This window comes from Pinus tabuliformis, chromosome 4_2 (assembly GCF_031772625.1).
Source record: "Pinus tabuliformis cultivar Carrire ecotype Pingquan chromosome 4_2, CPIR1, whole genome shotgun sequence".
Classification (NCBI taxonomy): Eukaryota; Viridiplantae; Streptophyta; class Pinopsida; order Pinales; family Pinaceae; genus Pinus; species Pinus tabuliformis.
This window is the reverse complement of record NC_142304.1, coordinates 776,652,249-776,665,368: the sequence shown is the minus strand read 5'-3', so window position 1 is coordinate 776,665,368 and position 13,120 is coordinate 776,652,249. Positions and strand designations below refer to the sequence as shown.

Below are 13,120 nucleotides of genomic sequence, written 5' to 3'. Positions count from 1 at the left end.
CTGATCACTATACTATCCTATAGTGAAGGAGTCCCTCGATACCAGGATCCCAAGCCAACTTGATCAACGTGGAGCACCCCTTGCTCCACTCACTATCCTGCCAGATAGGGGCGTTAGAACCCCTTTGTCTACTGCCAATAAGTAGAGCATCCTGATGATGTAAAACTTCATCCAAATCCTCATGAAGCTGCCCTACCGAATAGTCCACCCCATGCACTCTGATTGTGGGCCCTTGAAGATACAACTCAATCCCCATGTGAATGAAGCCTCTCCTGCATGAGCTCCTCCTGAAATCCTCTTGCTGGCCATCCTGCCATGCTGATGAAGTCTCCCACGCCATCAACGAATCACAGAAACCCGATGGAAAATCTGGATGACCCTCTCTTGTAGAGACCAACTCACCCCTATGGGTAGCTGAACCACTAAGTACTATGATGCTAGTGCCCCCTGTCCAGTGTAGTAAGAAACTATCCTGTTGACCCCGTGACACTTTGGTCATCACTAATTGTCTAGCACGGTCGTACCATAACCTCCTCTTGCATAACTTCCGGTCACAATCTATGCGATGATCGAGGTTAGGCCCAACCTACCAAAGCGCCTCAATAGTGCCAGCGCCTATCGCCCCATGGCTAGCCCCAATCCTGAGCAACAATCTGCCTCGCCCTATGGTGAGGGCTTTGGTGACTCCCCATGTGTCTACCTATGAATGAATTAGTTTGCCTGTTATTCTGACCAGGTTCACTGAGGAGTGGAGTATCCCATCAATCCACTGGATCCTTGGATCCCATAACCATACTAGAGGTCCACAACCCCAAATCCTCTCTGCCTGCTACTGTGTTATGCTGCTAGCTGTTGGGACCCCTCTATGCCCCGTCTCTGTCTCCTGTAGGTATCCAATAGGTAGACATCGAGCATCAAGAACCTGTGCTGTGAATATCCAACTACTCTGTGCTTGCCAAATCACATAGCGAGATCTGCTATCCTAACTCTTGATGATGTGCTCGGGTACTACTAGAAGCCTAGGCATCATCCTGCCAACAAGGACTACCGTCCTCCGCACCTCATGCTCACCTAACGCCTTGAGTTGTCCAACTGAAAAAGCACCATGTAACTCCCTCTTGGTCACCTTCCCAAGTGTGAACCTAGGGGTGGAACATATGCGACCTCGACAATCAACCATGCCATCCCTAAGCCTGTATTCGTCAACTCGTGCACCTACCACGTGCCTCAACTAGAGAGTCTCCTCTCGACTCATGACACGAGGTGTGTCATCCAACTATCTAGGGTGAGCCTCCCAAGCCCTGTTGCCTAAATGGAGAGTGTCAAGGGGCAACAAACAAACACTCTGCAACTATAAACAACACCAAAGGAGGATGGGTATGATCAAGAGTCCATCGGAATGCTTAAGAGTAATCCTACGGACGATCCCCTCTTTGTCTCGGATCTGCTGATAACCCCCTCGAAGCCCTGTCTCCACTAAACATGGTGTCCCCAGATGCTCAACAATGTCCTCATTGATCCTAGGTGGGCTGCATCCAATGGTACACGTAGTGCCCCTGTCCATAAGTCTCCTGGGAGGCAATGCTCCAAGCGCCTGTTGCACCGCATCATCTGCCACTGCATACCACCTAGTATGGCCGCACTCCTCGACATGCCACTGTACACTGCAACCTGTCCCAGTACACCACTGGATACTCTCGGCTACGGCTATACCATCCTGTACCGTCCTATGTCCCACCTGTGTCACTGCACCTGTCACTCCCCACATGTACTCAATGCGATGTGAGGCACTCCCACTCCACAATGCAGTCCAACATACTACGACACACCCCCATGCATCTCCATGCCCATCTGTAGACCACTGCTCCACGCTAGATGCTCCTACCCATCCCTAGATGTGATGGCCTAAAGTTGTGTCCATATGCATTGGCTTGCACCCGACCTATATCATCACCTCCACCATCGCATCACTATGCTCTCCGATGAGGGGATCTCCCCTCCAAATCCTCCCTGAGGGACCCAAGAAGTGAATCTCCCTAGGTACTAGTAACAATGCCACCATTGCTTTACTCCTTCATGTCCTCCATTCCCCACACAAATGTGAAGAATCCCTAGCTCCATACAAGGCACTGTCACCTCCTCCGACAAACTCCGGTTGGAGTATGATGATCGTCGTGTGATCCCATGCACAACTGTCATACCAAGACAACCCAAGGAATCTGCCCACAAACTGGTTGGCCGCTGGTACTGGCCAAAAGTCCCCTAACAAATGTGTGTGCTCAACTGCTAGGCCAACTACACCACCATGGTCGCAGTCAATCGGTATATTTAGGGAATGATAGGTAGTCCCACCTGGATCCCAATGCCAGTCTGGGCTTCCGGTATCCTTAATGCATGAAAGCTCCTGCTGAGCTTCATGTCGATCCACTACCATCTCCATAGCCCACTGCACTAGGTACCAACTCAAAATCTCTCACCATCCAACCCCAAGAGAGGGATTGAATATACAAACTCTCATACGTAGGACAAGCTCTCCATCCGACGAATGCTACACCCTACATCGCTCATGTCGCCTCATCTCATCGGCCTGGTCAACACATAAAATATGTCGAAGTGGCTTTGCCTCTCTCCCTCCAAGGTGCAGAGGCAAACTACTAACGCTACAAGCCTCATCTATGTATGTCTAAAGAGGGCTGCTTTGATGCTCTAAAGTGCACTCTAGTGGTACCATTAGGGAATCCAACTGTTCCCCAATGTGAGTTAGTTTGGCCGTTGACTTGGCACAAACCACTCTCATGCCCTCTAACTCCTCGTTTTGCTGTAGAATGGCCTCTCGTACTATGGTGACCTTCTCTCTCAATGCTAGAAGGTCGGCCCAGAACTGATGAAATTGCCATGGTTATCTATCACTTGCAGACTCAGTCACAGCTCTGGATACCTCAACAATTATCGACATCTCATCCATGGGTGGCTTCTTCTCAACAAATGGCTCTATGTGTGTAGGCTCTATCGAATGTTGCACGAAGTGGGGACGCGGAAGCATCTTTTTCCAAAAATCTAGGAAGCGAAGTGTCTACTATATATATATATATATTTTTGCATTTATATTCAAAACAAACATCCCAAATACCAAATTAGTTGTAGAAGACATGAAAACATGCATATTTTTACATAAATCAAGATAGATATGACATCCATGATTCCATTGTACATCAATGATTAATTATTCGAGCATCAACCATCTATATTCTAGCAATTACAAACATACATCAAAATTTTAAGCATATTATAAAACATAAAACATTTAAGCATATTATAAAACATAAAACATAGAGCATATTATGATTTATCTAGCAAGTGAGCAACTGTCAACATTTGTCATGTCCAAAATTCAAATAATAATGTTTACAAAATAGGTCACTTGGTCACCGCCAAGACAAAAAGGTTCAAATTCACAACAAGCCTACAAGTCTAATGATTAATCTATGACAAAAGTAGTAAATTGTGAATATATCTACTAATCTCTCCTCCTTCCACCACAAAGAGAACGTGGCGGTGGGCCTCCACGTGGTGGCAATGAAGAAGATGGTGCCTGTGGAAGTTGTGGCACTGAAACTGATGAAGACGAACCCCTTGCTGTTGGTGTTGAACCATGGAACCTGGGAACCAAGGGACCAGATGGGGGTGGCATCTCAACTCGATCATCATCATCCTGGAATCGCTCAAAAAATTCATACCAAAAAAAACCACTAGTTAACAAAAAAAATTAAAAACAGGAATTAGAGAAATGCTTTATAAGAAAAATTCATACCACAATGGACATACCTGGATAAGAGCATCCTCTAATTGCTCTAATCGCAACACTCCATCCTCCAAATTGGGCTCCTCTAGATTCCTGTCCCAAACCTTAAGGTCTTTATTAGTCTTTGCATCATCATAGTAATGGGACAACAATCACAAGTTGTAATGAACATAAACCAAGCTCTTTGCCCGGTCTAAACTCAACCTGTTCCTTTTAACAATGTGGATGAAAGAATAAGAGCTCCAACACCTCTCTGCAGAAGAGGTGTTTACCACTTGTGATAGCACCCGCAATGCTAAAGTCTGTAGAAGTGGAGTAGCACCTGCCTGCATGTTCCACCATTCAAGAGAATAAAAAGTCTCTCGATCTCTAATTGCATGGAGGCTCCCAAATGGACTAGCGCTAAGCGTATAGTTGCTCAATTGTCTCCGTACCATGGCAACCTCCTCCTCATCAGGGACTAATTTACTCAATGCAATCATATATTTTTTGTGAATCTCTTGATCTTGGTGTGGTTTTCTCCTGCTCCCCACCCAGGCGCTGGTGTTGAAAGCCATGGTGGATGATAGTATTTAGGTGTCAAAACATATGCTAATGCATGCAATGGAACATTTAGCATTTCCCATCGTTTTTCCACCTCTGCACGAATATAATTGTACAAGGTGATATCTCTAGGCTTAACAATGTCTTTAATCTGCCCCAACATGCTATCCATTTTCTCATACACCTCCTCAATAATTGGCCGATTTGAATCTCCAAACTTGATCATGTAATAAATCGGTTTGGTGAATTGCAAAACATATTTAACTTGTGACCAAAAGTACATGTCAAGAATAGTGTCCTTGGCTGCATTAGCACCATCTCTATCAGTGTTAATTTCCTCCCATGATTCAATGCACACCGTATTAGTTAAAGCTTGTCTCACCTTACCTAGCTGCCTAAAGGTGAGGTAATAACTGGCAAATCTTGTTTTTGCAAGCTTAAGCAACTGCAACTTGGAGTAAGTGCCATAGAAGTAGTTTACCCTTGTATGCCATGTGATGAATTTAATGAGTTGCTTCCCTCTCCTGTAAAACTCATTAATCCACCCACATTCTTTATGCTTCACAATATCATGCATCAAAAGGTTCAATGTGTGAACCAGGCACCCAGACCAAAAGATGTGTGGATGAGTACACTTAATAACTTTTCCTGCTGCCTTACAATTTGCTGCATTATCTGTGATCACTTGAACCACATTATTCGGACCAACATCTTTGATTGATTGCAATAGGAGATCTGCAACGTTTTGGGAAGATGCACTGATGGAGGAGGAGTCATGACATGTAATAAAATACTGCACCACTAGCAGAAACACCAAGACATTTATCAAATGTTGGTTTCTAATATTTGTCCACCCATCTGATACAATGGATACCCCACAATCTACCCACTCATTTGTAAACATGTCAAAGCTCTTTGAACCTTTGCTTTTTCTCTTTCTAATAACACTGTTCTAGCTTTCTCATAGTTGGGGGACTTGTATCCTTTTGGGGCTTCATTGATGGCCTTTATCATTTCATGCCAATAGGGAGAGCGAAGCACATTGACTGGTACACCATAAGCACAAAGAAATCAGACTATATTTCCATCCACATCATCCCTCCCAGCAACATTCAGGAAATCCCTTATTGTTCTTTTTCCTCCAGAGCTTGCAGAAGTACCATGAGGAGATGAGCTACCAAATCTGGAGGTTGCACTTGATTCAGAATGAGTTTTTTGTTTCTTGCTTTTTTGTTGTGCAACCTCCTCTATTTGGATGTATCTTCTTCTTTGTTCAGCTGAAATGTTTGGGCAAATTTGTATCCCCACATCACCCTTTTTATCATCACTGTCCATCACCCTACAAAGATGCCTCCTCACACAGGTATATGAACCACTAAATGGTTTTCCTCCATGACAACCATGAGGGCACAAAAATTTGTAGCTTCCACCACCCTTTCCCCCTTCAAGTTTGGTCACATAGTTCCACAAGGGTGTTAATGTAGCTTTCCCCTCTAGTGTTTCAGTGTTCCCTTCAGGTTCATCCCCTTCCTCTTCAAACCCTTCCTCCTCATCATACATTGGGTCACTCATATGGGGACCACTATCCTCTTGTTCTTCTTCCCTTCTATTCCTACTCCCCCTTGCCATCATTAAAACCAAAAGTGGAATGATACATAGAAGCCAAAAGAACACCATCTTGGAATATGGATATAGGTGGTGGACAACCTGCAATTAAATGAGCAAGTAGAAAGAATGGGAAAGAGTAGGAGAGGGAGGAGAAAAATACAAAAAACAATGTCAAAAAAATGAGGGAGTTTGGGGTTTGCACCTACCTCTTTAGGTCTTGTAGATGGAAGTCCTCCAAGCTCCTCCTCCTCCTAGCTCGTCCTCCTTCACTCCTCCAACCTCTCCTCTCTTTTCTTCTCCTCTCTTCTCCAAGCTCTCATAAAATAAAAGTGAGCAAATGAGACATGAAAGGGTCTTTAATCCCTTCGCTTCTCACCCTAACCTAAGGTGGACCCACCCCCAACAAAGAAAAACAAAAAAAAGGAAAAAAATTAAAAAATGTGCCACTTTGTGGCCCGCGCGGCGAAAATAGCTGCTTGCCCGACGAAGCAGTTGTGATATGTACGGATCCAACTCGGAAACGTCGCGGATCGTACGACCGATCTGCCGTACGAAATGCGTTTTTGAAAAACAGAAATGCAGATCGGGCCATACGGTTCCGAAATGGCAGGAATCATATTTTTCAGCCCGATCTGCGTTTCAGCTTTTTCGAGACACGTTTCGGGGGGCGGATCACCCACGTATCCGTACAGATCGTGTTTTGGGCTTTTGATCTGGGGAGGGACGTTTCCTGCAACACTGGCTCTATCCTCTCCATCAAGGTGTCAACTAGGGCTATCAAAGAGGTCTCGAATAATGTTGACTCCTGCACCACATCGAGTAAATCGATGTGCTCTTGACCATCATGTGGGCTCTCAACATCATGGTTTTCTGATATATAAAGCCAGGTCTCCACCAGTAAAAGCACCCCTTGGTCTCTCCCTCTAACTGTCCTTGTCTCGCCTGCTCCTTTTCAGGAGATCTGGTGCCTAGATTTTATCGGCTTTCCCCACGTGGTGTAGGTGGATGTACTCCCATGGCTTGTGCACCTCTAGTGTCTCTGTTGTAAGGACAAGGATGGATCTATTCTGACACCTTCCTCAACTGAGCCAACCTCTCATCGTTCTAGCGGATTCCACCGCAGAATTCCTGCACACTGAATCTCCCTTGAGCCATGGGTGGTGTATGGTGTAACCCATCACTGTGCATACGTGCCCAAATTCCCTAGCTGGGCCAAGATCATGCTCTGGTACCACTGTAATGTTCCAAACTTAAATAAACAGTGATATGCAAAGCAAAGCGATTTACAACACATAAATTTTAAACAATCAACAAAAGCTCATAAAAACTCCAAAAGTAAGAACCAACTGAGCCATTTTATTAATCAATGGAGCAAGTACAATAGTATGGAGGAATTCACCTGGGCTTGCCTCAATGGCAAGCGTGATAGAACCCAGCTGATAATACAATGATCTCAAATGTTGGAAATGATTGCTCCTTTAATGCTCTGTGCTGCCAAGAAAATTGCACTGTTGACTGGAAAGGGACTGCAAGAAACGCCTCCTCCAGTGCTCAGAAATTGCTGCAAATTTAACCTCAAGCTCCTTGACCAAAACCCACAAAAACCCAAAAAGGTTTGGCCTATCTCCAAGCCAATGTCGAACCCACAAAATGGTGCAAATTCCCCAACTAACTAGCAATTCGCCTTGTTATAAGAATTAGAATTTCAGGCCCGAATATAGTCCGGAAAATTCTGAAATTTTAACCATGGACTCCTCTCAGAAAACCCAAGAAAACCCAAAAATGGTTTGGCCGGATTTTGAACTTCCAAAATCGACCCCCAAGAGGCCCTACACCCTCCAAAACTGCTAAAGCACACAACCTACAAATATACCAACAAAATCCTCCTCCAATGCTCCGGAAAAGCAACAATCACCTCCACTAGTGTTTCCCTTGTCTCTCCCGACAAGGATCAGCCTCAATAGCTGAGACTCCACCTCCCACGTGTGCACAATATTCTCCCTCTACGCTGGCCCAGGAAGTGCGAAAACCCCACTGAATAGAAACTCTCTCTCTCTCAGCTCAAAAACTCATCCAAAATGCAGCAAAACACCCAAGCCTCCCTTTCGGAATTTCTCTCGGCCAAAGCTCCTCTGAGAGATGTCGAAATCACAACTCGGCCTCTCCTCACTGCATCCTCCAGGAATACGCACCACCTGGAGACATTGGATACAACTGCTGGAAATCACAATGAAAACCTCCTCCGAAAGAATGTAGATGAACCTCTCTAGGGTGGCACTCGAAGTCCCCTGAAGAAAGGGTGAGCTCTCCACTTGAAGAACTCTTGCTAAACAGCGAGTGACTCGAAATTTGATATGCGAAAGATGAATGAAATGAGGAGAGCTGCCTTCCTTATATAGATTTTGTGGAGTACTTTTCCCTCCAATTTTACCTCCATCGTGGGCCCTCACTTAACCACCTCCATGCAAAACTTAACCACCTCAAAATAACTTCTCCTAAATCTAATCTCCTAATAAAGTCGAATGGGCCCCACTATCTCCAAAATTGGCCCGAAAATGCAATAAGTAGTCTTTGTTCCAAATTAATTTAACAAGGGACATGACAATGTATCTTGGATTTGTTTACATTCTTTATTGAATGCTTGGACCTTGATCCATAGAGAGAAGAGTCTTGAACTATGCCATGGATTTGGACCATGCCACAAACTTTGCTTATGTGTATTATGGACTACTTCAATTGGTTAAAGACTTGATCACAGAGGCTCTGAACCTCTTCCACAGGAAAATTCTGTCTCACCACAGAATAACTCAGATGTTCATCACAGAGGGGTAATTCATATTTCTTCTTTTGATATTGCTCTTCATCTTGGCTTTGATACTTAACAGACACATGTATCTAAGGGTTCCAACAACCAAGAATCTCAGGGTTTCGCTCTTCTTATTACTTCTGATGTCAACTACAGATCTTCAGTCTACCACAAGGACTTGGCTTTTCTTACACACAGATCATAAACATAATTATGTAGGCTTGACTTTGATCACAGATACAAATGTTTCTTTCCTTTTTGGCTTGATCATAAATCCAATACGCTTGTATTTTAATTTTTAACACAGTCATGTCACTGTCCAAAGAGGCTCGGATGCCTCACATAGATGTAAATTCAGGTTCCACTAGGATCTGGGCTTTCTTTGTTGATTCGGATCTCAGGATTGAAGAGTCATAGAGATACGTTAAACTTTTACTTACTTCTCATACCACAAGGAACTCAGATCATATTACAAATATGTAACTTGGATGCCATTCTTTGCTCTTCAACTCCTTCAAACTAGCTCTGATACCATGTTGAAATTCGTTTGCAAACTAGAATTTCTGATCATGATAATTAGTTGTGACTAATATATATGTTTCCTTTTAGCATTTACTCATTCAGTTATGTCATCAAGCAATTATGCATTCAAAAACATAAAGAAAATATTGATCATAGTGCACAAGAGTTAAGAGATACCAGATGCTAGGCTAGTGGCCAGGGCAAAACCCACAAGGGGAAAACCCAACAATCCTTTCCTTATAGAATTTTTGTCAACAAGAGAAATCCAAGTGATATCTAAACTGACAAGTAGTCCAAGTGCCAAGGCAGCCTTCCAAACAATTCTTCTCTTAGCACAGAGACGAGCATCTTCATGCTTGATCATAGGGCAAGAAACTTAGACATTTGATGCTTCCACAAGAAGGAATAGTTTTGTATTATAGAGAGCTAAAATCTTGGACCTCAGAGAACCATAAACTCAGACTTTTGATGCTTCCATAGATAGACAGAACTTCAGACTTGTATGTCTTCCCAGAGACAAAATTTCGGACTGTATGACTTCCACAGAGACCTACCCTCAAACCTGTAGTTTCCGCAGTGATAGGATTTTGGATCTGTAGTTTTAATAGAGACAGAACTTAGTACCACAGAGAGGTAATCTCAGCCTTCCACAGAGAGACAGATGTTTCAGACTACTTGCTTTCTAGATAGATAATTCAAACTCCTTGTCTTGCCACAAAGAAAGATATATTGGACTCCTTTCCTTGCCACAGAGAGAAATATATTAGCCAATCCGAAGTGCACTTTAGGAGGAACCTTATGGGCTATTTATAGCCTTCCATACATGTGAAGGGGTGTCTCTTGAGGGCTGAGCCGACTTGGCAAATTGGAGGGACAAATGACACTTTCAAAAATTCAAATTTACTTGTTTTACAAGGGTCACGAAGAACATGCCCTTTTACATTTTCTTTTGACCTAAACAAACCATGAAGGACATGCTAGAAAATAAAAATAAATTTTCCTGTGTTTTTACATAAAATACATATTGTTACAGGTACAATGATAATTGTGAAGACCAAACCTTGTTACAATTTCAACAAAGAGAAACCTGCATCATATAAGAACAATCTCTCCATGAAAATACAAGACATCTCTTTTCCCCCATGAACATCCTAGACATCTCTATTTCCCTCCATGAACATGAAAGACTTCTCAGTTTCCCCTTATCTTCTCCTAGGGTCAACTCATGAACTCTAGTGTCTAGTTCCTAAGGTTCCCTCATGAACCCTAATGTCTCCATGAAAAGTCAAGAGTAATACAATGATGATAATGAGTACAAGAGCTTTCTCCTCCACTAGATATACAAATAGGTGAAGGTGGCTAACATAAAATAAGGACATTTGTCCATCCAAGTAACCAACAAGGAAACCCCACATGGAACTCTTTACAATACAATGATTTACACATGTCGAACTAGGGTTTATGTAACCCTCAAAGTGAAACACTCAAGTCGAGACCTTGGGCTCAATGGTCCCCCTCCAATATGGTGTGCTCTTCAGCAATGTGGTAGTACAATGGTTCCCTCTTCCATGGTGGTTTGGTATCCAAGTGTGCCCACGCAAGATGCTTCTCCTCGTGTATTTGCTACTACTGTCATGTGTACCGCTGTGGTCACAAGGCTCCAATGCCCCTCCTCAACATACTTGCCTAGTTCCATCACCAACCTCCATGAAATATGGTCCTCATCCCATGCATCCTCAAGTCAAGTGCTCAACCTCCAAGCTGTATGTTACATGGTCTAAAGCTTCAAGGGCTAAGTGCCGAATGCTCCTCCCAGGTAGGTGTCTCCCCTGATTGAGCAACTGACTCCCCCATTGTGTGCACCAAATGGGTTAGCCAACATGCTAATCAGGTTAACTAGCTCCTATGTAAAGGTGCCATGCTAGCTGTAACCAAACTCAAACATCTAGCTGAATTGAGCCATCCATATGTCCATGAAGCCTTTTAGAGGGGCTAGGAGACCTAGCAATCTCGTAGTAAGGTGAAAACACTTTTGGAATAACCCCAAAAGATAATAATGTTCTGTCTTTTTTTTTTCACGCAAAAAATCAGTTTTAATATTTTGTCCAAGTCATTTGCATGTGGGGTCCACGTTTACATACTGGGGGTTTAACTTGCAAGTTTTGTTGAGCATTAGCAATTCAAACAAGTTTGAGCCTACTCAGACGAGTTTCAATTCGATGATGAGTTTCAGGCTGAGTTTTATCCAAGTACTCATTTTAAGATGGACTTGACAAGATTCGCAAGTCTCACAACACTAGCTTTTCTGGTATTGTTTGTATGATTTCTAGAATTTTCTTATTCCTAATTTTAAGATGGGCCTTCATTCTACTTGGATCCTTTGTTTGTTTCCAAAAAAATATGTTTGAAAACTTATTTGCATACAAGACGAAGAAATAAGTATCAGGAAATTTGTTTTCGGTGGTTAGATCAATGCTAGACATAGGGCTAGCAATGTTTGTCACAATTGATTACTGTCTTGTTAGAGTGGTCAACCTGCAACGTGTTCCGATAATAATACATTATATAAACCTATTTAACTGTGCAACATAATCATTTAACACATTCCTATATTTTGAATGTGTACCAAAAAGAAGGATTTCTACAATTGTTCCGTGAGATTTATGAACATGTCCATAATGATGCCAACATTAGCATTATTATTCCCAATTTCGTTTATAATATTCCTTTACATTAGTTCTTACTGTATAACTTGCACAAAATGTAGCTTTTTGAAGACATCTAGAAATTTCTACGCTATCTTGATATTTTTTTTGTTTCTTTGATTCTTGTATAAAAGCATGTGGCATTTAATACTTCTTTCCTACATCTCATGCCATTTATATGCCCTTTCTATTCCATTTAAAATATCTTTCCAGTTGTTATGCTATGGTTTATATGGATTTTTATAGTATTCTCATGGTTTTCTTTCAGGTCATGAAGGCTTCCAAAGGAAAGGCAAATCCAACCTTGTTAAGCAAGATACTGTTAGACAAGCTAAATGCGAAACAATGAGATCAATACTAGTACTGTATTGTTGGAAGGATTAATGTATTTGTATCCTTCGATAGTTTTGAGTGACAAAAAAATTGAGAATAATGAAAATTGAAAGAATTCTTGCATTAACATTGCATTTGATTTGTCAGATTTTTTCTTTTAGAAGGATCTCGAAGACAGTGCTCATTATGATAAATGTTGTGTCATTACATTTGATTCTACAAGGACTAGATCATTAAATCTTCTTTTTAACCTCACCAAAAACACATAATTGAAATAGATTCTTTTCAGTGTAGGCATGTGAATTTCTTCATTAATAGGTAACATGATTAAGAACAGTGCAGTATGAAGTGATTTTAAAGAAAAAGGTAACAACAATAAGAGTTTGTATTACAAGTATTGTATATTCATTAATATGCACCAATGGAATGCATCATGATAACCCAATACTATTCACAAGAACTTTATACAAGTAAATGCCAAGGGATACATGCAATATCCTTTACTCTAAGATTCTTGCTACAATCCATATTTACGTAATATACAACACTTTTGTTTTCATGTAGCCATGGAGATAACAGGTTATGTCCCGATAATCTAAATAGTTACGTTAGTTGCTGACTCAATTGCTTGGTCTAGCTAATTGCTAGCTTGGCACAACTATTTAGAAATGTTTGTGCTAGCTGTCTTGATGGAATGTCTTTGATCGGTCCGAGCAGGAAAAGAGGCCAGCTTTGTTTCAACATGTTGATCCTCTTGAAGACCTAACTACTAGACCAACATATTTTAATTTTGGTCCTGAT

General features: G+C 42.1%; 1 protein-coding gene across 2 annotated transcripts in view; it reads left to right on the top strand.

Moving 5' to 3' along the window:
• GATB (GLU-ADT subunit B) overlaps window positions 1–12,607 on the top strand; it is a 168,886-nt gene extending 156,279 nt beyond the window's left edge. For both annotated transcript variants that reach the window (XM_089424161.1, XM_089424160.1), the window contains exon 8: window positions 12,255–12,607. In XM_089424161.1, coding sequence (XP_089280287.1) covers window positions 12,255–12,335 — 81 coding nt within the window. In that variant the 3' untranslated portion in view covers window positions 12,336–12,607. The remainder of the gene's footprint in view (window positions 1–12,254) is intronic.
• Window positions 12,608–13,120: the final 513 nt, after the last annotated feature.